We start from the raw sequence: 25632 nt of genomic DNA, 5'->3' as shown, positions 1-25632 counted from the left end.
GATTTGCACAGCTAACTTTAAACATGTACCTTTGAAAATACAGCCAAATTCAGCTTCCCTTTCTGATGAGTGGACTGTTTCTCTGAAGAACCAAAAATCTCAGGAAAAATAAATCCTCTCAGAATTTATACACAAATTTTGGGAAATGCTCTTTTTATTTACAGTGGTAGTAATAACAATTACCCAAATTGTTATTTGTACCTAAATACAAATTTTCTCTTGAATTCTACCTATGATATGTATGGGGAATTTCTTTGTAATGGATTTGGCATATGGGAACTTAAAAGTAAATTGGTTGTGAATACAATGGAAAACTGGTGGTTCTTCCTCTGCATCCTAGACAACAGAAATAGTACAAATACAAACATGCAACAGAAATTATACTAAACTTTTTTTTTCCTGTTTTAATGCTTATTTTCATGATAGCAGAATGGGATCCTAAATGACACTGTTAATACTGTCAGTAAACCAGACACATTAATTTCATGCACTAGATTATCTAAAAATTATCATCTATCACTCTTCATTGTGAATTTGAACCTTCATCTTTCTTCTCTGTTTTGTCCAGTCCATGTCAGTGCCTTTAACATACAGTACAGTATACTCCTACTATAGAAGAGATTTTTTTTTTTTAATATATTATCTCCTGTAATGGCTATATATACTTAACAATGTCAGCAATGGTAGCAGGAAGAAAAACCTTCATATTTTCAAAAGCTATTCAGCCAGAACTATTTTTCTCTCCTTAGTGCAAAAAATTAACTGTCTGAAGGGAAAGGGTGTAGCTGAGAAATGGACTGTTGAGGAATGCAGGGAGGAACTGAAAAAACGTCCAACACAGGATTTCTGCCACTATGCTATTCCTAAGGCTGTGTAGCAATGGCAATAAAGTACTTTAAAGTGGAACATTTAAGTTCCTCCAGCCTAAATTCTTCGGAAGAGGGATGTCTGAACAGCTACTATTCCTGTTTAAGCAATGACTGAATAGAAACTGTTGGGGGGGAAAAAAAACCACAAACCCAAAACCAACAATTTGAATTTTGATTGGTTTTGCTTCTCTAATTTTTTAAAAGCTGTTCATGGTAATAATGGAATACCAATACTATCCTAATGTTCTATATAAGCGCATTACTCAGAGAACATAATTTACCCTGAAAAGGTGCTAAAGAGCCATTTAAGATACATTAAGATTGCAACATGCACATCCTGTGAAAAGTCGGAACAACTTTATAGTCAATAGTTAAATCTTGTCACACTCCTGTGTGACCTATTTTCCAATAGTAAGCCTTGCAAGTTCTACTGGTTTTGACTTGTTCATATCAACTCCTGAACTAGGCTATCTGCTGATGTAAGCATCTGCATAAAAAATGCCAAGCATTCAAACTATGGACTGAGTGAGCCTGGTCTAATTGATATATGACAAAGATACAGTTTTACTGAATATCGAGGGATTTTGTATTCCTTTAACAAAAGTCTGTAAATCTGATGCCATCAGCAAAACGAAAAGCATTGAAAAGCATTAGCCAGATCCCTGTATTTGTTTCTAAAATCCTTAGAGAAAATATTTAATGTCACCTTTCTATTTAATGAAATGAAGTTTCCTCAGGAGCTACCACACTAGGAGAACAACTATTTCCTGAATTGCTAATACTCCTCTCTTGTTAACTTTTTTGTAGCACACCCCGAAAGCTCCATCTTGGCCCCTTTATTTTTTTTTCACAGTTTACCTCTGTGCGGTTGTACCTGCTATTGTTATTGCACAACTCACAGATCTACCACCCTTTACTCCTTCTATTTGGATTAAACTCTCCATTCACCTTTCTCTGCCAGGATGAGTTTGGCACAGAAACTTTGAGAGCTGATTATATTTGCTTGCAGTATTTCAGTGTAGTAGCAAGTACTTCGGTCCCAATTTGTCTGTTCAGCATACCCTCTGGCTCCCTCCTAGAGTTTCTACTTTAACCGACTGTTGGAGGTGGTTTTTGACCCCCTGTGAACAACACTGCCGTATTGCTTTTTTCTAAAGTTTTCATACCTAGCTGTAGCAAATCCTGCAGCTTATTTCTACAGACTATGTACCCTAACATGGAGTGTGGAAAGATGAACAGTGTCTCCCCAGTGTCAAGGGCTACTTCCTCCAGTCCCTTCCTCCAGTAGAGTGGTCTGATAATTCAGGATGGAGTAGACAACATGCTGTCAACTGCAAAAACCACAGGACTTAGGTCAGGAAGAATTACCAGTACTCAGAGCTTGAACGGGACTATCTTGACTGTTGGAAGTAAAGGCAGTGATTTTGTGGAACAAATAAATTCTTTGTCTCTCCTTTTCCATTCAGAAAATCTAACTTTTTTTCACCTGTTTCTGCCTTACCATCATCTTTGAACACATTACATGCTAACTCCTGCTGACATAAATACAATCAGATCTTCCTATACAGTAATAGTATGCCAAAATTGTAGCAAAAATGATGGCTGTTTATACTTCCTTTGTTCGTCCATCACACAAAGCAGACTACCACATCGTTTCTATGCTTCCCAGTGGAATTCAGCAATGATGTTAACTGCATAACTTAAAAATATTTGCCACACAGAATAAGTTGGCAGAAAAAGAAAACAAAGTATTGTGGGCACGGGTGCTAAAGAGCTCTACTGATCTCTCACATAATTTAAATGAAGCCCCAGAAGCTATGCCAAGATCAGTTTGGCAGAGAAGTTTTAAGAATTCATTATAACTGGCCAACTTCTTCATCATACAAAGGAGTTTCACTTGGAGATTGCAACCAATGTGCATGCCTTCAGTACGCTGTTTCTGTTTATGACATTGTTATGAAAAGAATGTCTAAAATATACTAATCACTTCAAGATTAACAATAAAATGTAAGCTGTTATACAGAGAGGCCTATTTCTGACATATAAGGAAAAGCGCAATAAAATATTTCTCCTTAGTATAATTTGGATGCTTTAAGTAGTGTAGGCACAGAAAAACAGGAAAGCAAATATTTGAAATGAAGAAAAATTAAGGGATTTATTGTTGCTTAAAACTCATCTAAGTATTTTAAATAAAATAGATGCCTTTGCTAAGATAATACTGTGAGGAGTTCCATAGAATTGAATTTGAGCTAATAGCTTCAGTTTTCAGGTTTCAGGTCAACCATACCACTATGTGAATGAAAACTGAAGGAAAAATCCAAAAAGATGTTTCATCAAGTTTTAATTTCTAATAATTAAAAATCTTACAACATCTTGATTTTCTCCCAATTTTTCAACTCAAGTTCATAGAGGACCCTTACCAAGAACACTTATGGAGGAGACCTGAAGTAGAAATCCACCCAAACAATGGACTTTGTTACATTTGTGCAATTTTAAGCCACTGAGCTATGGTGCAGTGTAGGAGAAAGCAGCACTAAGAATAATACTGCAACACATGGCGCCGCAGAATAGATGAAAGAGAAGGACTAGGAAATAAAAGTGAGAAAACAAGGACATTACCTAGCACTTTTGAAGCACTAAAAGAGTAACTTTCCTGAAATATTTTATAACACTATCGGCAACAGCAGCTGCCTGAATCAGGATGTTTTTCATGGAATCACAGACTGGTTGAGGTTAGAAGGGACCTCTGGAGGTCGTCTGGTCCCAACCACCCTCCTGTAGCAGGGACATCTAGAGAAAGTTGCCAAGGATCATGTCCATACAGCTTTTGAATGTCTCCAAGGATGGAGACTCCACAACCTCTCTGAGTAACCTGTGCCAGTGCTCAGCCACCCTCACAGTAAGAAAATGTTTCCTGATGTTGAGGAGGCTTTTCCTGTGTTGCAGTTTGTGCCCATTGCTTCTTGTCCTGTCACTGGACTCCACTTAGAAAGAGCCTGGCTCTATTCTCTTTGGACCCTCCCTTGAGCCTTCTCCAGGCTGAAGAGTCCCAGCTTACATAGCCTTTCCTCAGAGTAGAGCTGCTCCTGTCCCTTATATTTGTGGCCCTTCATTGAACTATCTCCAGTAGCTCCATCTTGCTCTTTCTGGGGAGGCCAGAACACAACACAGCACTCCGAAGTGTGGCCTCACCAGTGCTGAAGACAGGGGAAGGATCACCACCCTTGACCTGCTGGCAATACTTTTTCTTCCACAGCCCAGGGCACCATTAGCTTTCTTTGCTGCAGGGGCACATTGCTGGCTCATGTTCAACCTGGTGTCTACCAGGACCCACAGGTCCTCTTCTGCAATGTTGCTTTCAAGATCATCAGCAGCCAGCAATACTGGTACCTGGGGCTGATCTTCCCCAGGTGCAGAACTTTGCCCTTCTCCTTATTGAAGTTCATGAGGTTCCTGTCAGCCCCTTTCTCCAGCCTGTTGAGGTCCTTCTGGATGGCAGCATGACCCACTGGTATATCAGCCACTCCTCCCAGTTTGGTGTACCTGCAAATTTGCTGAGGATACACTCTGACTCATCATGCAGCCCATGAATGGCGTTAAACGGGACTGTAGCCGGTATCAACCCCTGGGGTACAGTGCTAGTCACTGGCCTCCAACTAGACTTCGCGATGCTGATCAGCACCCTCTAGGCCAGGCCATTCAGCCAGTTTCCCATCCACCTCACCAACTGCTCATCCAGCCCGTACATCCAACGTCTCACAGGAGACACCATCAAAGCCCATTTTCTGAATTGCCTAACAGAAATTCTTGCTAACACATGCAAGCACCCAAACAAATCCACTACTTGGATTTGTTTTCCAATTTTGCTTTTCGTTATGTTGTAAACAGGGAAGTAAAAGTAGAAATTTCTCCAGCACTATAGGGAATCACCTAAATAAAAATTCAGAGCAGATCACTCTAGCCAACTTCATCATTTTGCTAAGAAGGGTCTTAACTCAGTCCCAGAGATCTGCTGTGCAGGCAATGCCTGCAGTATCCTAGCCGTGCTGCCCCACAGGGACTGATTGATCAAAGAGGATTTTGCTGTCTTTTTTAATTTATGTCATTGTACAGGTCATAATCAGAACTCAAAGAAGGGCACTGATGTACAGCACCTGATTCCAGCCCCAATACTAACCTGCGTTAACCGCACTGTTCACAGATGCGACGCTCAGCGTAGGGTCACACTTTGCACAGCCAGGCCGGGCTGGGCCTCCCCTCCCTCCCACTGGGCTGGGGCTGGCTGGGCCGGGCTGCAGGGCAGTGGCCCCACCAGGCACTGAGCATGGGCACCATGGGGAGGCTGTATGAATTGTAGAATCACAGAATAATAGAATGGTGTACATTGGAAGGGACCTTAAATATCACCTAGTTCCAAACCCCTGCCACAGGCAGGGACATCTCCCACTAGGCCAGGCTGCCTGGTCTTGAACATTCCAGAGATGGGGCATCCACAGCTCCCCTGGGCAACCTCTTCCAGTGCCTCACCACCATCAGAGTAAAAAATTTCTTCCTCATACTTAATCTAAATCTACCCTCCTCTAGTTTAAAACTGCTACACGTCATCCTATCGCTACACTCTCTGATAAACAGTCCCTCTCCATCTCTCCTGCAGGCCCCCTTCAAGGCTGCTACAAGGTCTCCCTGGAGCCTTCTCTTCTCCAGGCTGAACAACCCCAACTCTCTCAGCCTGCCTTCGTAGGAGAGGTGCTCCAGCCCTCTGATCATCTTTGTGGCCCTCCTCTGTACTTGCTCCAGCAGATCCATGTCCTTCTTGTGCTGAGGACTGCAAAGCTGGATACAGTATTCCAGGCATCTGATCCGAGCGAGCCCGAGGAAGGGTGCCCTGGCAATATCCCCTCCCTTGGGTTGCCAAGGGAAGGAGTGCCTTTCCAGGAACTAGGTGATATCTACTAGGTAGATTATAAGGAATTTTGGAATAGAAGCACAATAGTCCCCACTCGCGGGGTGCATAATTGTTATCCACTTAATAAGTGCCTTATCCTAAAACACATCACTTTGTACCTCAGACTCAGAACCTTATTCTTTCAAGGGGCAGATAGCAGCAGAGGGCCTGACCACGACACAAAATGGTGCAGCGAGCAGGGTTCGAGAATAGCAGTGTGGAGGTTTTTTTGAGTAAGCACGGGGTTCTCCCCTGCCGGCCCTGGTTTCACAATGCTGAGGTCTGAGACCAGTGGTCTGAGTGGGACCCAGTGAAAAGCCACATAAACCTGGCACAGGGAAAAGTTAAAGATGGAAAAGGTAAAGGTACCATCTGTAAGATGTTGTGTGTATGCTGCCATGCTAACTGTAATGAAAAGAAGCAATGGGAAGACAAAAAAAGAGAGAACTGCTTGCTCAAATGGAAAGGTTACAAGAGAAGGTGCAAAGGCACGAGATGCAGCTGATGATGCAAGGTCTAACTCTACAGAAACAGAGAGAAAATGAGAAGAGATTAGAAGATAAAGTAGTACAGATGGTCAGTGCTAACTTGAAGAAACAGGTTGGGACTGTGGATGCCCATAAAGTGCAGGCCCTAACACGAGATCCTGAGCACTGGGACGGGAACGTTGGGAATGGCCCCAGTGAGGACCCAGGTGACTGGCCAGACTATGGTAATGATACTGTGCAAGGAGTCTCTGTTGTTATCAAACATGAGGTAAGTAGGGGAACAGATGGAAGACCTGCCCGGGATGGAGATAAGACCACTTGCCCTTGATCTGTCCAGGTTACAGAGGGAGTTTGGAAAACTGCCCGATAAGTCTGCAATCAAGTGGGTCAAATGAGTTTCATGATGTAGGAGGTGATAGAATAGTTTTCAACCAAGAGGAAGCTCAGGAGGGAAGCTGGACCCGAGGTGTCCCTAAACTGAAGTAAGGAGAATAACCATGTATTCACACTTGCGCTGCTCAGGAATTGGCTAAGGTATGAGTGTAGTTGGCTGTTGAACGTTTGTTGATCAAAGGGGACACAATAACAACAGGGAAGCTTCAGATGCACCACTGTACCTGATCCCAAACCTCGATGAATTCAGACTGCTCACATGCAGGTTGGGACCCAGCCTTAAACCAATCTAAATTAGTACCACCCATGCAATGCAAAACAGGCAAAACAACTGGAGATGGTTCATACACCAACTAACACTAAAAACCAGAACAACAGTGTGCAATGAAGATGTCACCCGACCAATACACCTGAAAGAGGCCAGAACCCTCAAATCCTCAAGTGGGACAAGAAAGATCTCAGAACCAGGCTATGAAGGGAAGGTCTAGACCTAGATTTGTCACTAGAATTAATGATTATGAAACCCACTAGCAGTTTTAGCGACCATGGTCCAAGCTTCCCATGAAGCCGGCTGGCGTGGCAAGGATGCAGACCACCTGTCTGCCAACCCATTTTATAAAGATGCTACAGAGGCTCTAGATGTCATTGGGTGTGCTATCACCCCACTGGCAGAAAACTAGTAGCTCCCATACCCTGCCTGGTGTCCCGGGTATGGCAGCTTAAACTTTTTGAGTGGGACACCAAGGGGGAATCTACATGTCATTATTGGCCCAGGCCCTCATAGATTCCCTGTAAGATGTTTGATTGACACTGGAACCTGAATTTCTTGTTTTCCCTCTGCCTTAATGGCAGCCCTGGGTATGTCTCCCCATGCCTGTGTTCACATTGAAGGAGTGGGCAGCCAACCTCTCATTGTGTCCACTGCCTGTGAGGTGTTGTACGTTCCTGATGAAGAAACATTGCTTTTGTTCCAGACCTAAAACAAGTTCTACAGTGCCAGAAGCCTGGCTGAGGAAGCAGCTTGGGGACAGCCCTGACCAAAATAAATTTCCACTGGGGCACACACGGTCAACTGACTGGCAAGACTTTTCTGCCTGGACTGCCCCTGCCAAATCTCTTGACTTCCCTGGGACTGCAGGCTGGGCAAGGAGTATCTTTTAACCACAAAGGGATTTAAACAAGGCTTCCTTCTGAGCATGTGTAAGAACATCTGGAGCATTCAGACTCCTGACAACACCCTAAAATTTCCCCACAAGAGGGTTGAGGGGTAATCGTCTGGCCTTTCCCCACGGAAACGATTTTCTTTTCTGTTCTGCAGGAATGTCATGGATTAATTCATCACTCAGAATGGCGTCATTTGGTTCACTTACATGGTACATGGTCCTTGTATTTTACTATTGCCAGCACAGTGGGGATACTAGGTGGTGTGAATTGACTTACTGGAGGGAGGAGAGGTTTGCCCGTAGTGACCAGGTCAGCATGGGCTCACGTAGGTTTTTTGAATTTCTGGTGCTGCTGTTCAGCATGCAGCACCATACCTCTAAGATGGACGCCATAAATGACACTATCCTCAGCGGCGACCTAGACCAGGAACTATTCTGAAAGGGCTTGGTGTAGAGTTGCTACTGGCAGCATCTGGCCAACCAGTTGCATATTGAGCAGCATCACAGGCGCCTGAACCATGCCAATATGAGGTGGCTTGGCCTTTTTTTCCTGATGGCCGTTAGCACAGCCCCACAACCAGATGCTTCCATTCAGGAAGGGCGTAAAAGTGATGTGGTCTTGCAAATGGTAATGAGTTTTGCGTGAGATGTGGGCACTAACGATGGTACATTTTCTGCCTTTAAAGCCACTCCGACATCAGCTGAGAGCTCACCTTTACACCTTTATGGCCCAGGCACTGACATATCAGAATTAATAGCAAACACTTCCAAAACAGCAGGTCCCCTCAATACCACTGAAGGTGTACAGGTGTGTTGTATACCTCTAGCTTGAGGTCCCATGCTCTTGAGTCCAAATGACAGTGAAGGCTGCCTGGAAGGGGTAAATAGCTGGATGACCAACACCAATACTCGGGACTGGGACTGGATCACCACTAGCACTGAATTTAATTTAACCCACTTTAATGCATCGAATCTCTTGTTTCCTATACAATGCAAGATTGTGACATGACAGACACAGACGAAACATGCAACGGTACTCTGTGGGACACTGTTTGGTTGAATTCAGAAGCAGTAAAACAGCGACTCCCACACTTTTCCAAGTTCTTGGTTTCCACCAATACAAGATGTTCCCTGGTACATCCACTTAGGACAAAACCAAAATCTAACCAAGTGCAGTGAATTACTACTCTAAGGTCAAAGAGTCCAAACTCATTGACCCACTTCAAGAGAAATGGGCCCTCTGGTCTCATACTATACATCAAGCTTTATTCACGTGGGAAAAGAATGCTGCATGGATGATACAGATGCCCCCCAGGTATGGCACAGCAGTGCCATGAATATGCCTATCCCAACTTTAATTGGTGGAGAAATGAAACCTGGGAAAACGCCTATCAACAGCAAAGCATATCCGAATTTATCAAAAGTAAAGACACAGAACACACACAAGGAAAACAGTGATGTTGTTTTAAGTGGACACAGGGATTTCAGGGTGCATATCAGCAACACAATGGTCATACACAATTCAAACCATAAGACTTACCTTGACATGCTCCAGTGCGAATATTAGGGATGAAGCCACGACGACATGGCTGAGGCTGAGCAGGGCACATTTCACAGGGGTGACCCCATGCACGCCCAATGGTTGCACAGCAGAGGGTTTTTGTGCAAACAATCCCAGTTAGCTGGCCCTGACACATCTGGTTGTTAACTTGTGTGAAACACGGGCCTGTTCTGTAATCTGGAAAAAAGGAAATTATACAAGACAGTCTGTATTATACAAGATAGTTTACTACTAACTATAGAAAGAATCAATTTTTAACCCAGTAGATACCGGTATTAAGAAAATTCCAAGAGGACCTGGAAATTTAAGTTACGTTACTGCTTACAGAAGTAGCATGACACCTTCCACTGGAGGTAATGATTCTCACAATGTTATCTTACCTTTCAATTTATTTTTCTGATAGATGCAAGTAATGAAAGCAGCTGGACTCAAACCTGATCTATGTATTCACAATGTAGCCAGTAAAATCCAAAACAAGTGAAGAGTTTTACAAACAAACAAGCCACCAAGCGATCAAAAGATCAGATCAGATTAAGCAAACAAGGACTGGGAACTGTTTTTCTTGTTACCACGTTACTTCATGGCAATTCATGGGAGGGAACTCCAGACCACATCAGCCACCTATTTGTTCACTCCACATTGATCAAGGTCCATGCCAGTGACTGTCACAGAATCAACATTCCTCCTGGAACATTTAGTGCAAAATAGTGCTACCTATGAACGCTATTTGGTAAACCACCATTTATTTTCAGAGGAATAACATGAGATAACACAACCTATGCAAGCTATATTGAGTACACAATATAGCATACAAACTATATGAAAATATAGTCCTAGTCAAATTCCTGTAAATAGCTACCTCATCAAGGTTCAACCTGTATAAAAAGAAAGATTTTTTGACCTTATGAGGCAACACAAACTGGGAACAAAAATTAACTGAAATTCTTTAGGAACAAATGAGAAACGGATGCTCTAAGCCAGATTTCATATCCTTACAGAAACTTTAAGAGGGGGGAAAAAAAAGAATAAAATGCAAAGCTTCCACTCAGACTCAGTCATGTGAAAGAATGTGTAACAGTGGGGTTACGGCTGCACTCCCTGCTATCCTGTCCAATTCTCCTTTTTTTCCTACTGAAAACAGACTCCAGTACTGATATGTGAGTCACACACTGTCTTCCGCACATCTTCATTAGTGTGCAGTTGGTCTTACAATGAAGGTAAAAAATGTGACAATCGATGCCTTCTAGAATTCAATACTTCCACCCTGAAGAATAAAAATAAGAGCTTTGCTGTGTTTGGAAAGGGAGAAAATGGTCTTCCCAGTGAGACCTCAGTTTTCTTTCTTTCTTCCCAGTGAAAATTTAAAAGTTTTCTTTGCAATAAGACACAAGACTCTTAAAGTAAAAGCTTGCTCAAATAGAAATAAATGTGCTGCTCCCTATCTTTCATAAGGTTCATTCAGGTATCGGTCCAGGAAAGACTTTTGCAAGCTGTTATTTATACACATTGGCAGTTAATTTCAACTGGCTGTTGACTTTAAATAAAGTTAAGCAAGTACATGACTATCCCCAACAAAAATGCCTAACAATAGAAGGAGATTAAAAGATCTTAAATACTTGGTAAGGATTGTGAGTTTTAATCTTTCTTGATTTTCATTAGAAAATGACCTTCAGAGTTTTACCTTTGAGCTTCCCCTGTGTCCATCAAGCGACAAAGATGGAACTTTTAGTAAAACATGTACATCATAAAAAGAAAATCCTGTCGATTAGAAAAAGGTTTCAGTGACCTTTCATCTAACATGCTGGAGGACAAGCAGCTTTACAATGGTCTCAGTTTAATTACGTCCAAGGTCCTTGCCAAATCAGAGAGAGCTGAACTTATAAAATACAGATCCTGATGACTGATAGCAGAAGACAGTGATCTCATCAAGCTATAGCCTCATATGAGAATGACAAATATTTGAAACACAAACTCCAACCATCAAAGATTTAAATTCCAGTAACTCACAGTAATCTTGTCTGGATTTTAGTTAAGGGATAACGGTAAGGAAAAGACTCCATCACAGATTATGACTGTATACTTCTTTCACATAAAGTTTACTCAGGTGTCACAAAGATTGAGGGTAATACGTGATAGACTGCATTTAACCTGCAAATCATCAGCAATGGTCAGCCTGCTATCAGAAGAAAAACAGAACTGCTCAGAATTTAACAACTGAAAGAAATTGAGTTAAATCCTGATTCTGGTGAAAACAAATAGGAATTTGGCTATTGAATTCCACTAAAACACTATTAAATTCTTGGGAAACAGTACTGTGTTCTTCAGCAAATAGCTGTATTATAATTTATTGCCCAATATTATCTGTAAAAGCATTCTCTATGTCACATGGTGAAAGTAATAAGCTTCATATGCATGGAAAAAGCTTTTAGAACTGCTCAGTGAGCAGGCTCCCATTCTAATGTCAACTGAATTATATACACTGCTGATATGATAGTAATACAAGTGCTTAAAGAGAGTCCACTTGTTTCATTTTCTCATTAATGACAATGATTAAAGTAGAAATAATAGGCAGATTCTGGGAAAGTCTGTGGTCTACTCTGTGTATTGAGAGATGATAGTTTGACTGTAACCCGCACATTGCAGACTTTTTGCCTATGTGTTGATTACAGTCAGGTCAATAAAGATTGAGTCTTTCCTGAAAATTAAGGCTGATTTTAGACTCCTCATGAATGAGATCCTCAAAAACATGAAGACGAAAAAGACAAAAGGATATGTGTGTAGGTAAACCTGAAAAGACCATTTATGAGCCACTAGCAACATTGAGAGTCCCATTATAAAATATAATCACTGTCAGAGGAAAGTGAGATCTCCAGTACTGTAAGGCCATGTATGTGAGTCAGATCAATCCCATGCATAAATGCAGGTTGGGCAGAGAATGAATTGAGAGCTGCCCTGAGGAGAAGGACTTGGGGGTGAAGTGGATGAGAAGGTCAATATGAGCGAGCAATGTGTGCTCACAGCCCAGAAAGCCAACCACATCCTGCCCTGTATCAAAAGAAGTGTGGCCAGCAGGTCAAGGGAGGTGATTCTGCTCCTCTAGTGCTCTCTCAGGAGGAGTCCCTGCAGTACTGCATCCAGTTCTGGGGCCCCCAACATAAGAAGGACATTCACCTGTTGGAGTGAGTCCAGAGGAGGGCCATGAAGATGATGAGAGGGCTCACTTCTCCTATGAAGGCAGGCTGAGAGAGTTGGGGTTTTTCAGCCTGGAGAAGAGAAAGCTTTGGGAAGACTACAGCAGCCTTTCACTACTTAAAGGGGGCCTACAAGAAATCTGGAGATGGACTTTTTACAAGGGCATGTAGCAGTAGGATGAGGGATAATGGCTTCAAACTGGAAGAAGGCAGATTTAGATTGGATATCAGGAAGAAATTTCTCATTATGAGGGTGGTGAGGCACTGGAACAGGTTGCCCAGAGAAGTTGTGGGTGCCCCATCCCTGCAAGTGTTCAAGACCAGGCTGGATGGGGCTATCAGCAACCTGGTCTAGTGGGAGGTGTCCCTGCCCATGGCAGGGGGGTTGAAACTATATGATTTTTAAGGTCACTTCCAACCTAAACCATTCTATGATTCTGTGATCTCTGGATCCACACAGATCTGTATGGGAATACCAAATCCTGTCCTAATTATGAAGTTGTATTCTGCATCAGCCCAGGTAGGCATGGATGTATTCCTGGAGTGCTACCGAATGTGCATGACGACAAGCATGATGGCTGGTCATGCATACCTTATTCCATGCACTCAAAAGGAGTCCAGATCTCCATGGGTGAATGCCCCATATAATGAAATCAAATACTGATGTATTATGCATCTCTAAAATTTCCAAAGCTTTCACCAGGACTGATAATCTTGACATCCCAGATTAGTTTGGAATTCCTATTCAGAAAATAAGTGGTTCTTCTGGACTGCATTGTACTTCTACTGCATGTGTTCTCTAAGCTACACTTTTTAATAGGACCAACCTTCAGATAACATGAAGCAATTACAGTAGGAGTACAAATACAAATTATGTATTTTTCTGTTCAATGGTTGGTGATCCATAGGAATATTCTGGCCAAAGATCTTCTGTGGTAAGAAGTTTGGAATTCAATCAGATAAGATTAAACTTGGAACTTAAACTTGAGTTGTGAATTGCATATTCCACTACCTTCTTGTAAAGCATAAGATGATTATGTGTATACTCTATCAACCCTAGTAATGAAAAGTTCGGTTTGGAGGCTTTGTTTGAAAGAAAGAGTAGAGAATATAACCAGACTACAAAGCAACTTCCAGGTCTGCAGGTGGTCATCTAAAAATCTGACTACTAAGACTTAAACAGTAGAAGAACAAATGAAACTATTATTAAATTTTTGGGCAGATTTACAAATAATAAAAAAATCAACCCAAAATGCTGAGATGCTGAATGATACTTCAGAGTAATGACATATAAGCAACAGATGCTGAGCTCCTAAGAGAATGTGCACCTCCTATAATCTTGGGCTACAGAAGCAGAAACCTAGCAGCAGATCGTTTCCAGATAGCAACAGGGAAGTAACCTGCTATCTGCACCCAGCAAGAATAGTTCTTTGCACAGCTATGGCAATTGCATTTCAAATGGGATGACGGAAAACTGGAAAAACTACAGAAAGAGTCAGAAGCAAAATTTAACATCTTGGAAACATCCTTTGGAAACATCTTTCATCCTTCTGGAAACATCCTTAATATTTTAAAATAATATTGCAATTAAAAATATTATCCATAACAAATGTATCCATTTTAAACACCTTTGTCCATTCAGTTTATCCAAAATGAAGTCCAAAGGTAAAGAGTCTGAGTAGTGGCTGGTATTTTATTCTTAGAGGAAAATGTAAGATCTCAAAATATGAAGTGAAAGCAGGCATGTTAAAGTACAGCTGTTTACATAGAGGTCTCTAGTCACATAGTATATTTTTACTTAGGGGAAGCAAACACACTAAAACTAGTCACTATTCAGAAGATAATTTGTAGTTTCAAATGAAGCTGTGGATTTGATTCGGAAATAGCCATGTGAGATTCCACGGTTTGTTTTACACAGGCAGTCACACTACATTATTATAACGGTTCATCTGACCTTAAAAACCCTGAGTTTGTGAATCAATCAGCTTTTCCATGTTGGTTTTCTTGTCTTATTGTTAGGTGTTTCTTCATTTGTTCCTTTCCCAGCATTGCTGCTGGAGTAATTTTGCCAGAAAGAACATATGTTAGAACATGTGTTATAAATCATTTGTTGCTTAGAAAGGGTAACTGCTTTGGTGAAAGAAAGTGATTTTCAGCACATACATGTTACTCATTTTTTTAACCTCAGAAAATTATGTTCAATATTGTTCAATATGCACAGTGACTTGAATAATGACAACCTTTATCAACAATCCAAATTGTTAATATAATTAAATTTATTAAGAAGTACTTTGTTCTTGGCATCAACATTAAAAAAACCCTGGAAATAGCATACTGGACTTCTAAATTTAACTATACTGCAGCATTTCTGTTCTTTCTTAGAAGTGTGCATTCTGTATTCACAAATGGGACTACCCAACTATCACAGTTCTTGGAATTTTTTTCATTAATTCCTTTTAAAAAAATTATAAGTAGATTCTAACTCTACCTGTAACTTAAAAAGGCTATTTGACTGGGAGCCTGCCACAAGGATTAGAAACGTAAGACTTCTAGTGTTGGGTATGGTCCAATATCCATCTATTTTGTTTTTCTTTCTGTACCTCTGGCCAAAACCAGATGATTCAGACGAAGGTGTAAAAAGCCTGCTGCAAGTAGACATGGGATAATCTGTCTGCCACACTAAGTTTCCTCCTGGACCCTAACACCCACTAACTCAAAACCTGAAACACAATGTTTAACATCCCAACTACCATTTGTTGTCATTCAGGCCAAAACATTAAAATATTTTGCTACACATGTAAGGATCCAACTTCTATCTGAGTTTTGTCACAGTCTTAGCCTCCACAGTTTCATACTGTGTTAACTAACTAGTCCTACCTGTTAAAATTTTACCTCTTCTCAGGTAACTAAAAAGAGAAAAAGTGAGACATGAAGAAAAAGAAAAGAGGCACCTAGACATGTTGGAATGTCTATAGCAAATTATCTGTAAGAATACGAAAACTTGAAGTTTCTTTTCATGGGAAAGCACAGACTGAAATTTTAACTGAAGGCTCACAATACCAAAATACTGTTTCTGTGTCAAGCCCAACAGTATTATTCATGGTACAGTGGCAGTCTCCAGCAGCTATGTAAAGCCTGTGTAAAAGCTCCGTAAGGGTAAAAGGACACAGCCTGCAGTGCTGGAGCAGCATATTATCACAAATCCTATATTTCATGTCTGTAAGTGCTAGAAAGATTAGCAGGAAGGAACTGTAAAGTCTCTTCCATCATCTTATTTAAACAAGACTCCATAGAACCATAACTAAATAAGCAAGCCATGTGTGTGGAAGTAAATACTTTTAACTATAAGCTATTTTGAATATTGATACTTCTATTGTTAAAAATAAAATACTGAAAACATTAAGCATGTTGATCAGTATGAACCACATGAGTGAGTAAAAGAGGAAGTCTGAGATATGCCCTCCCACCCCTGTCAATTAAGGAACAAAACTTAATACTTGATAAATCCGTTTCACTTCCTTACAAAAACTTTTCAGAACTTCTGTCCCATAATTATGATTTCACAAATATTAATGAAGGGATGAGAAAGTAAGTCATTCCAACTTCTACCACCTAACTTACAGGCTCAAGTATAGTAAACAGCCTGTTGTTATTAATCACACCTCAAAAATCCATTGCACACATCAGGGTTATTAGATAAACAACCTCACACATGGGACCTGAATGCTGGAAAGTAGTACTTGCTATTAGGGTTACCAGGAACTTTGTTCCCCTCCAAAAGAAAAATTAGCACAGTGGGTGGAAGCCAAGGAGACTGGACTCCATGTCAGGGAACCTTCAGAGTGGAGAGATTAAGTCTATATTGGCAAAGATCGAAAGTTAAATTCAAATTACTAGGAGATGTTCCAACATGAAACATGCTGGAGAAGCAACTGTCTTTATTAAACTTCTGATAGGATGCTGTGGCAAATTTCCCCATAATTTCCACAAACATTCAGAGGTCTGCAGAAACCTGAAAGTTATTTTTGCTGCTTGTTGCAGCACCTGCTCCTTGATTACCGATGAGATTTTTCAAAGCAGCTGTACCTGAATTTTCCCCTTTGCAATATGAAATCTAAATGTTTCAATAATTAAATGTATAATTGAGCTCCATCTTCCTGCAATGGGAAATCCCACAACGTGTGGCTCCTACCATAGTATCAGCAGGACTGGAGCAGCAAGGCATACCCCGTTCTCCTACTGATTCTGCATAAATGACAGCATTGCCCAGACCTTGTGTTTCCAAAAAATGGGAGATCAGGGCTTTCTTTGATTAACTTTTCATCTGAGTATGAAAGGGTTGGTAATACTCATAGTTGTACTTTAGTTCAGACCACAAATCTGAAATGTATGCATATGCAAATATTATTCTTCTTGTTCAACTCCAACATCTGCAGATCATAAGTCACAGTATGCAAAAAGATATTTAAACATTACAAAGGTACATATGTTTGTTTTATTAAAGATTATCTAAAATTGTTTTTCCTTCAATATTTTAATCATCCTAATATGGAAAATTGTTCTTTTTGCAGTAATGCTTAGCTGCCAACACTGAGGGTTCACCATAAGGGAGGTTTCAAAGGTAACATGAAGTTAGATGAATTGTACTGATTCAGGCTTGATATAAATAAAAAGCATTTTTGTCAAAGGTGACATCCAACAAGTTACGGAAAAAAAGATTGTTGGCTGAAAACGAGAGCTAGTCTCTTGGAAAATAAAAGAGACTTGGCAAAGCTATTAATTTCTGTTGGAAAAAATAGTCTATGGGCAGTACAACTAGTTAGACTAAGAAGTTCACATAAACCGAAGCTGAATAGTAAAGTTTGAGCCTCCTTACCCCCCCAATTTTTTTTTTTTAAAGAAAACTTATACGTCAAATCCTTAATTATTTAACACAGTTAAGTTTGTGATTAATGAAAACAATGAACACCAAAGTTTTTAAAACATTTTAAAGTACAGATAATTCAAAATTGAGACACATCCACAGAAGGTTCTTTAGTCATTGTCTGAAGCAATGTTTTTTTTACAAAATTTATTTTGATATGTAATAGTGAAGAAGAGCAGTTTAGTTGAAAAAGGTTTTGAACATTTATGTTAAATATATTCATGAGGGCTTGAACAATTTTATACAGACGACAGCTTTCATTTTCAGGTTGAGTTTTTACTACTGTTCTACTGGTCCCACATAACCATTTCTGACCAGCTCCCGCAATGCAATACCTTCCATCACACAAACTCCCGTGACTGATTAGGCAACTTAATATACACATTGCAATTAAAAGGGAGTGGAAGGCAGCTCTAAATGAAAGAAGAAAAAAAAGGATGTTTAATGAAACAGTGTATGTGGGGTTTGCAGCTTTTAGCAAAATTCCAGTTTCCACCAGTACTGCTGTCATGTCAATTCTAAGCACATTATCATTTTCCTCTTGCTGGAACAGTGAAAGCATCTCTTTTCCAAGAACAACATTCCAGGGTTTGTACACCCATTTTAATGTAATTGGTATTATGTCAGTTTTAAGCAGATGTATGTCAGTTTTAAGCAGACGAAGTATTAGTACAGTATTATCTGCAGATCTTAAATTTTTTTTTAATTAAAAATAATTAATTCTTAGACACCTAAGCACATCAGAAAGGATGGCAAAGTACCAGACAACTAACAATATTTCTGACATAAAATGTAGTTTTCTGTAGTCCATCTGAACATTGAATAAAATGCTTCTAATATTTTAAGACACAAAACATTTTAATAAATATACACACACAAAAAGCAGACAAAGATAGAAGCATGGAAATGCTTTGCTTTTGTAGTTTATGGAATTTAGTTGGTTTCAAAAGCAAAGTATTCCCATATACTTACAAACTTCTTGGAAGAAACTGTTGCCATGTGCAACTGCAGTTTCATGCATGGACTGCTACAAAATTCCAAGTGTAGAATAAAAGATGGGAAATAAATATATCTGAATCTTGGTTCCAGCAAGGACTCCAATTTTGATTTGTTTGGAGCTTCTTGTAAATGTGCGTATTTCCTTATACTTCTACAAGCCCTGCTACCATATAAAGTTTGGATATTGGACTGTAATGAAATATCTCTATGAGTAAATAATTAACACACAAGCTGACACACAACGAAGTACTAATCATCAGTTATAAGAAGTTGTTATAGGCTGAACTACCCCTGTGCAAATTGTACATGGAGATAAGAATTCACAAGAATAATTGTTTTGCAGGATTCAGCAGTTCATACCTGCTATCTTAATATTAGCTTCTTACGTCTGTACTTTGCTGAGATGTCTACAAAATTCAAAGCAGCGAAGTAACTCTGCGTACCATGCTGCCTACTGCTCTCTCCTCTTATGTTTCTCCTTTGAGTTAGAGGAATTCCAAGCATACTGGCATTCTGGTCCACAACTAGGCTCCTTCAGAACTACAGCACAACAAATACACACCCTCAAAACGGAAGGGAAGCCAGAGACTTCCCTCTCTGCCATACAGGCAAGGGTAAGACCTAAGTCCACCAAATACCAGAAGACCAGAGTGAAGCCAAGGCCATTTAAATCCTCACTGGGAGAGCACACTGTACTACCAACAAAGCTTTGTAGGTAGAACACCGGAGTGCAGAAAGATTTTGTGTTACAACCTGACAGCTGGATGTTTGATTTTCAATGACAGAAAGGATTCTCCTTACTTCTGTTGAAACTCTGTAGCCTGCACAAAACCTTGTATTCAGATTTCATTGACAAGACAAGATTTGCCCACATGATGAAAAGAAAAAGATATTACTCATTAAAACTTGGACTCTGGACAGCCATATTCTTTAATTCCTTCATAACCCAACAATTAAGAAATCAATAACTTGCTATAGGCCTGCAAAGAAAATATGCTGCTTTTCTGGACCATAGTACGAAAACTTCCATTACATCTTCCACAGGTTTTTTGTTCCCCGCACCCGGAAATCAGTCCTATTCAGTTCAACCTCAAAGAAACAGAATGCCTTGTCAGCGAAGAGGAAATTTAAAGATTCAGTACTGCATACATGATAAACTTTTGAGAGTATTGAAGAACAGCGTAAAGAGCACAGTGTAGACTCCCCCACTCAACCCTCACCCCCCCACTTCGGAGTTCAGTGTCATTACTCATACCAGAAACCAATCCCACTAATCAAAATGAGGCATTTTATACTGGTTAAGAGTACCCACATACATAAGGGTTTGCAGAACAGGTCCACAGCGAATACTTAATTATTCTCAGAAAGTCTGATCTCACCATGGTATGTTGGGACATACTTCAATTAGTCGAGTGCAAAAGAGCAGTCGGGACAATTTAAAGGCGCAAATGTACAGTCTTCTAGAGTTGCAAAGCTTAAAAGCAGCTAAACGCAACTTAAACTTTTGAGGTAGGTGGATAAGTGGCCTAATGCTTTTTTCAGCCCTCTGGCAATCTGCATACTAGTTTGTGAGGTCAAAAATAAGAAGTAAGACATAAAAGGAGATGTTTACATGCTAGCCCCCAGCTGGCCACAATCCAGAGTCAGAACAAAGTTAGGCACCATAACGCATGATGGAGCCTCTGCTGAAGTTAGGGAAAAGTGAATGACTGCAGCCATGAAGTCTCACCCATTAACTGCATTCTTCTTAGTCGCCATTTTAGGAAGGCCTTCAGAATGCACCCATACTCACAAAAACAGGAGGGAAAACATTTCATAACCAATAACTGCATAAATTACGGAAAACGTGCAAATAGCCTCAGCAGATCAGAAACACTATTAAAAGCACAGACACGCAGCTGAATGCAAAGTTGTAATTGTTAATGTAAGTAGGAAACAACTGTTTCACACATTGCTCTTAGAAAAAAAAAATAATCACATTTAGCTTTCAAGAAACATTTCCCCAGATGAGTGTCTAGACTGTCCTGATACTTTGTTTGAGTTGATAATAAACTAAAAGCCCAGCCAATTATTATTTACTAGAGTTCTCTCTGTATAGAGGCAGAAGCGTAGCTTTCTTTTCTTCAGATCTGTGTTTTTTGTTCAGCAAAACAAAAGAGCTTTAGAGATTTAACTCTTTGGCTTATACAATATTTTCAGTGGGACACTATAAGGTTGAGTTATCTTTTAACAATCAAATTTGGGACATAAGTTAATTCAGAGGATTCATCTCTTCTCTCAATAAAGAAAACACTTACTGTCCTTTCTCCAATACCAAGCTATTACCCTGAGGTGGAATAAACCAGCTTACTTTGGGCACTCCAGCATTCTGCAAGCCTGGACACAAAATGCGCTTGATTGGCTTCAGCAAACTCTATCCCTGATAATACCTGGATGACTCTTTTCCATACAATTTTATTAGAGTAACTAATAAACTAAGGGCATTAAAGACATTGCATAACTAATGCTTATGAAGACAGATCTGGTTGAAAATTTAAAGCAGATTAAATATAAATAATTTTAAACCTTCATATTTAATTAATTTTAAATTGAACAATACTTTAAAATTGAACATTTTCTTTGATACATAATTGCCATGCCATACTTCACTGTCAAAATCACTAAAACTTTACTTTTAAAGTGCAATATGCTTTCCACCAGTTACACGAAGCTTACTTTTTGACTATTTCAAAGCCGAGTAACAGAAACATCTTCTAGCCTCTATCTTTCCATTTCCCTTTTTAGTTCTTATAGACTGGTTCAGTGCTGCAGTGTTTAGGTAGCAAAACCAGAAGCACTATATTTAAATGCAAACAATGGTCCTAAACCTGAATTCTGTTCTTAATCAAAACTCCCAGTAGCTTCTCTGGGATTTCTGCCAGACTTAGTAGTGCAGGACTGAACCCAAAAAGTCTATTTTCATTGGCTTCAGCTGCTCCCTGGGAATCTGCAGAGACAGAAGACTCTCATCTCTGCTGTCAGCAGAAGAGAGTGACGACTGCAGCACACTATCAGCCTTGTGAAGGGCACTCCATGAGGGGGAGGGCTATACACAGGGAGAGACAATGAAGACATGGCAAAGAGGGAAGGACATACGCACTCACCAAAAATTTCGCCCTCAACAAAAATCAATGGGAAAGACACTCGAAAGTCAATGCTTCCAAAGACTAGATCTGCCAGCTGCTCAGAGGCCCTGCATTTTGTAAACTCTGATCTCAAACACAAAACTTGTCAGGGAGCTGGTAGCAGAATGGACAGTGAAAAATATCAGGGCATGCAACAAACATGGGAGGAGAACATAGAAAATTATTTCTGAATATCTTGCATCTGTCTAATCCCCAACCATAGAGACACAGAGAGTTTTGTGTCCTCCACAGTCATGCTCCTGGCTCAACAGTTTAATTAAACTCCTTTTTTATTAATCAAAATAAATATAAGGTTTACAGTGAATGAATATGCCCTTTAAGGGAAAACAAACCAACCAACCAACCAAAATATCTTCCCATTTCTTATTTTTCAAACTCAAGTTTCCATAAGAAGAACTATTCAGGTGTTACTGAAAAATAAATCTATACTTTTCCTCTTTTACTTCTCGCTCGACCATATATACATGTGTATGGACATATATATTTACACCTACAGAACACTGTCAACAGTACAGCGGGTTAACATATCTTTACTACGCTTGCTTGCACATTCCTGTGTAAAAATTTGGGAATAACAATATATAATTATATATATTAAAGTGTGGGAATGATTGTATAGCTAGCAAAACTACAACCTCTAAAAACACCCAAAGCAATGACATAACTAATGCTACCAATACACCCCACAAGCTTCAACAGTTTAACAATACAATTCTCTTTGGGACTACTGACAATGTGTAAAAACTGTTTTTTAATTTGCTTTTCCTATTTTCCTTACAAAGGATTGTTTTTGAAATACTAGACTGACAAACAGTGAAGACTGGTGGATGAAAAGCTGGACATGAGCCAACAATGTGCACTTGCAGCCCAGAAGGCAAATCACATCCTGGGCTGTATCAAAAGAACCGTGGCCAGCAGATCGAGAGAGGTGATTCTCCCCCTCTACTCTGCTCTGGTGAGACCCCACCTGGAGTGCTGTCTCCCTCAGCACAAGAAAGACATGGACCCGTTGGAGTGGGTCCGGAGGAGGGCCACAAAGATGATCAAAGGGCTGGAGCACCTACGCTATGAGTACAGGCTGAGAGAGCTGGGGTTGTTCAGCCTGGAGAAGAGAAGGCTCAGGGGAGACCTTATAGCAGCCTTCCAGTACCTGAAGGGGGCCTACAGGAAAGCTGGGCAGGGGCTGTTTGCAAAGGCATGTAGCGATACGATGAGGATCAATGGTTTTAAACTAGAGCAGGGTGGGTTTAGGTTAGACATTAGGAAGAAGTTCTTTACAATGAGGGTGGTGAGGCACTGGAACAGGTTGCCCAGAGAGGTGACAGAGGCCACATCCCTGGAGACATTCAAGGCCAGGCTTGATGAGGCTCTGAGCAACCTGATTGAGTTGAAGATGTCCCTGCTCACTGCAGGGGCGCTGGACAAGATGACCTTTAAAGGTCTCTTCCAACCCAACACATTCTATGATTCTAAGACTACTGGAAACTTGCTACCAATACTGGGGCAGGGGGAGAAAAGAGAGAGAGAGAGAGAGAGGAACTGCCAAAGCCTACTCGAAGTATGAAGTAACTTGAAATTTTAATTGCCTGTGTACTAGTAATAAAGGCCTGTGTTTGCTTTTTCTTTTGATTGATTTTTTCATCTACGACCTCTTCTTCTATGAAGCAATTGCAGCTTAACAATTCATTCATGTAGCATGGTTCAAAATTTCCTGACATTGTTTCAAATATTAAAAACAATTATGACTACAAAGTATCAATTAAACATCTACGACTACACAGTATTAATTAAGTCCTTACTTAGAGCTAAAAAATTCAAGGGACAAACACTAATCCTACAGACCACTTTAATTATTATGACATTTCCATCTCGTCTTGTTTCTAGCTTTTGAAAGCGAATTAGCACTGCTGATGAGGATGGGTTAGCTCCTTGACTGTTTTGACCAGAAAAGTATCTTGAATAATTTCTATTTCTATAGCTATTTTAGTTTAGATACATAGTTTGACGTAAAATGGATACAGAAAGGTAAACTCTTTTACTAGATAAAGCTGAAACAGCTAAAGAAAAATAGAAAAGTAATTGGGATTTCTGTCCCCTTATCACATCTGAAAAAACTCAGGGTTTGTCTGGTTTTTTTAATTATGTAAAACAGACTAGTGAGAGGTATCTTTCCCCCAGCCCTTCCTTCAGAATTGTACTTATTCAATGTCTGTATGTCACTGTATTTTCAGATGTTACTAGAAAGCAATGCAGAAGTAAAAGCCTAATCCGTGCATTCAAGGGCTTTTCCTTTTGTCCTTGGGAGGCCTTAGTTAACCTGACTGAAATGCACAGAAATCTTTCCACTAGATTTCAGTAAAGCTGGATTTGTTACAAGTTTCTGTGTTAGGTTTCTTCGAATTCTTTTATAGGCAGTTCCCACCCCTTCCTCTCCTAATCCATTCTACGCATTTCCCTGTATTTGTTTTTTTCCTTCTTAAGGAGAAAAGTGTGAGGAGAGGCAGAGTGAAAAAACATCACACAGCTGTATTTTTAAAGTACCCACAAAATCTTAATAATATATGCAAGCATTAAAAAAATATTGCTTGTTATGGTGTTATATTTTAGAAATAGGCATACATCACAACTAGCCAGTACGCTTTTGGTTCAGTTCATTGTAATTTTGAACCTTGTATGTTTGAATTCGACAATAAGCAGAGTAAATTCAGGCAGAGGATGGCAATAGAGACAGAAGGGAATTGTAAAAACATAACACTATGAAGCAATAGAATTACACCTTTGGAGTGTAATGGCATTAATGAAAAAGAAATTTACTGAAACACAATTACACCAGAAGAAAACTGCTCTATTTCTTTAAAAACTATTGTCTCAGAAAATGAAACAAAAGAAAGCTCTTTGGTTAGAAGTTTTTGGTTAACTGTTGTGAAGATCTGTAGTTTAAATAACTTTGACATTGTTTAATATTGTGAGATACTCATCAAATTATAAAAGTTTTCATCATTAAGATACGCTAATAGAAATGAAGTTAAATTATTCCCTAGCCAGAAAAGAACAAAGACCTCCAGTGATTCCTAGTGCCACACTCAAACTGTGTTTTGGATACCTTGTGAAGAGGAGATTAAAAAAAATAGCTTTACTCTGCTCATGATGCTGGTCCATCTGTAAGCAACCTGATGTCTCACAAAGTTCAGACAGCATTCATCACTTTCCTTATACATGTTTATGAGTAAGGATGATTGCTCCAGCAACTGTTAGAAATCACAGACATCACTTACTAAAGCCCCTTCTTCCACCCCAATCAAAACATCTTTTCTATGGGCAAGATGTAGGGTTATACAGGAGCAACACCAGTTCACTTTACAGTAATAAAACAGTAATTGCAGCTTGTTGTGAAAGTTCTTCCTCTGGCAGGAGGGATTTTTGCAAAGGCATGTAGCAATAGGATGAGGGGCAATGGTTTTAAACTTTGGCCCTGGGGAGCCTCAGTGGTACACAGTAGCACAGCCCAGTCCGCAGTTACAATAAGCAAATAAAAGGGTCCAAAAACGGGACTGAAAACAGAAGCATTAATTCCTGTTCTACAAAACTGCAAGAAGAGTGAAAATTTTATGAAATTACATTGAAATTAAATTTTTATCAGTAAAGAACTTTGCATTATACACCTTAACTCTAACATGGAGAGGGAGCATCTTTTCACATATGTGCCTAAATTGTCACATTTGCATACAGCAGTCAAATAACCAAAGGAATCATTTACCTAATAAATGCAAGATGAGATTCTAAATTGTACCACTTAGTTTTCTGACACTGATCTCCAACTTTCAATCAGGCACGGTTTAAAAAAAAATAATTGAAGTTGTTTCTCAGGAAAGAAAACATCTTACAGTTTCAAATGATATAATTTCTATACTGGA

General features: G+C 39.8%; 1 protein-coding gene across 2 annotated transcripts in view; it reads right to left on the bottom strand.

The window, feature by feature from the left end:
• Positions 1-25632, bottom strand: part of FBN2 (fibrillin 2) — a 174824-nt gene that overhangs the window by 124233 nt on the left and 24959 nt on the right. For both annotated transcript variants that reach the window (XM_054186701.1, XM_054186702.1), the window contains exon 6: positions 9399-9596. In XM_054186701.1, coding sequence (XP_054042676.1) covers positions 9399-9596 — 198 coding nt within the window. The remainder of the gene's footprint in view (positions 1-9398; positions 9597-25632) is intronic.

This window comes from Rissa tridactyla, chromosome Z (assembly GCF_028500815.1).
Source record: "Rissa tridactyla isolate bRisTri1 chromosome Z, bRisTri1.patW.cur.20221130, whole genome shotgun sequence".
Taxonomy (NCBI): domain Eukaryota; kingdom Metazoa; phylum Chordata; class Aves; order Charadriiformes; family Laridae; genus Rissa; species Rissa tridactyla.
The sequence above is the reverse complement of the archived record's forward strand: the minus strand, read 5'-3'. Positions and strand labels throughout refer to the sequence as shown.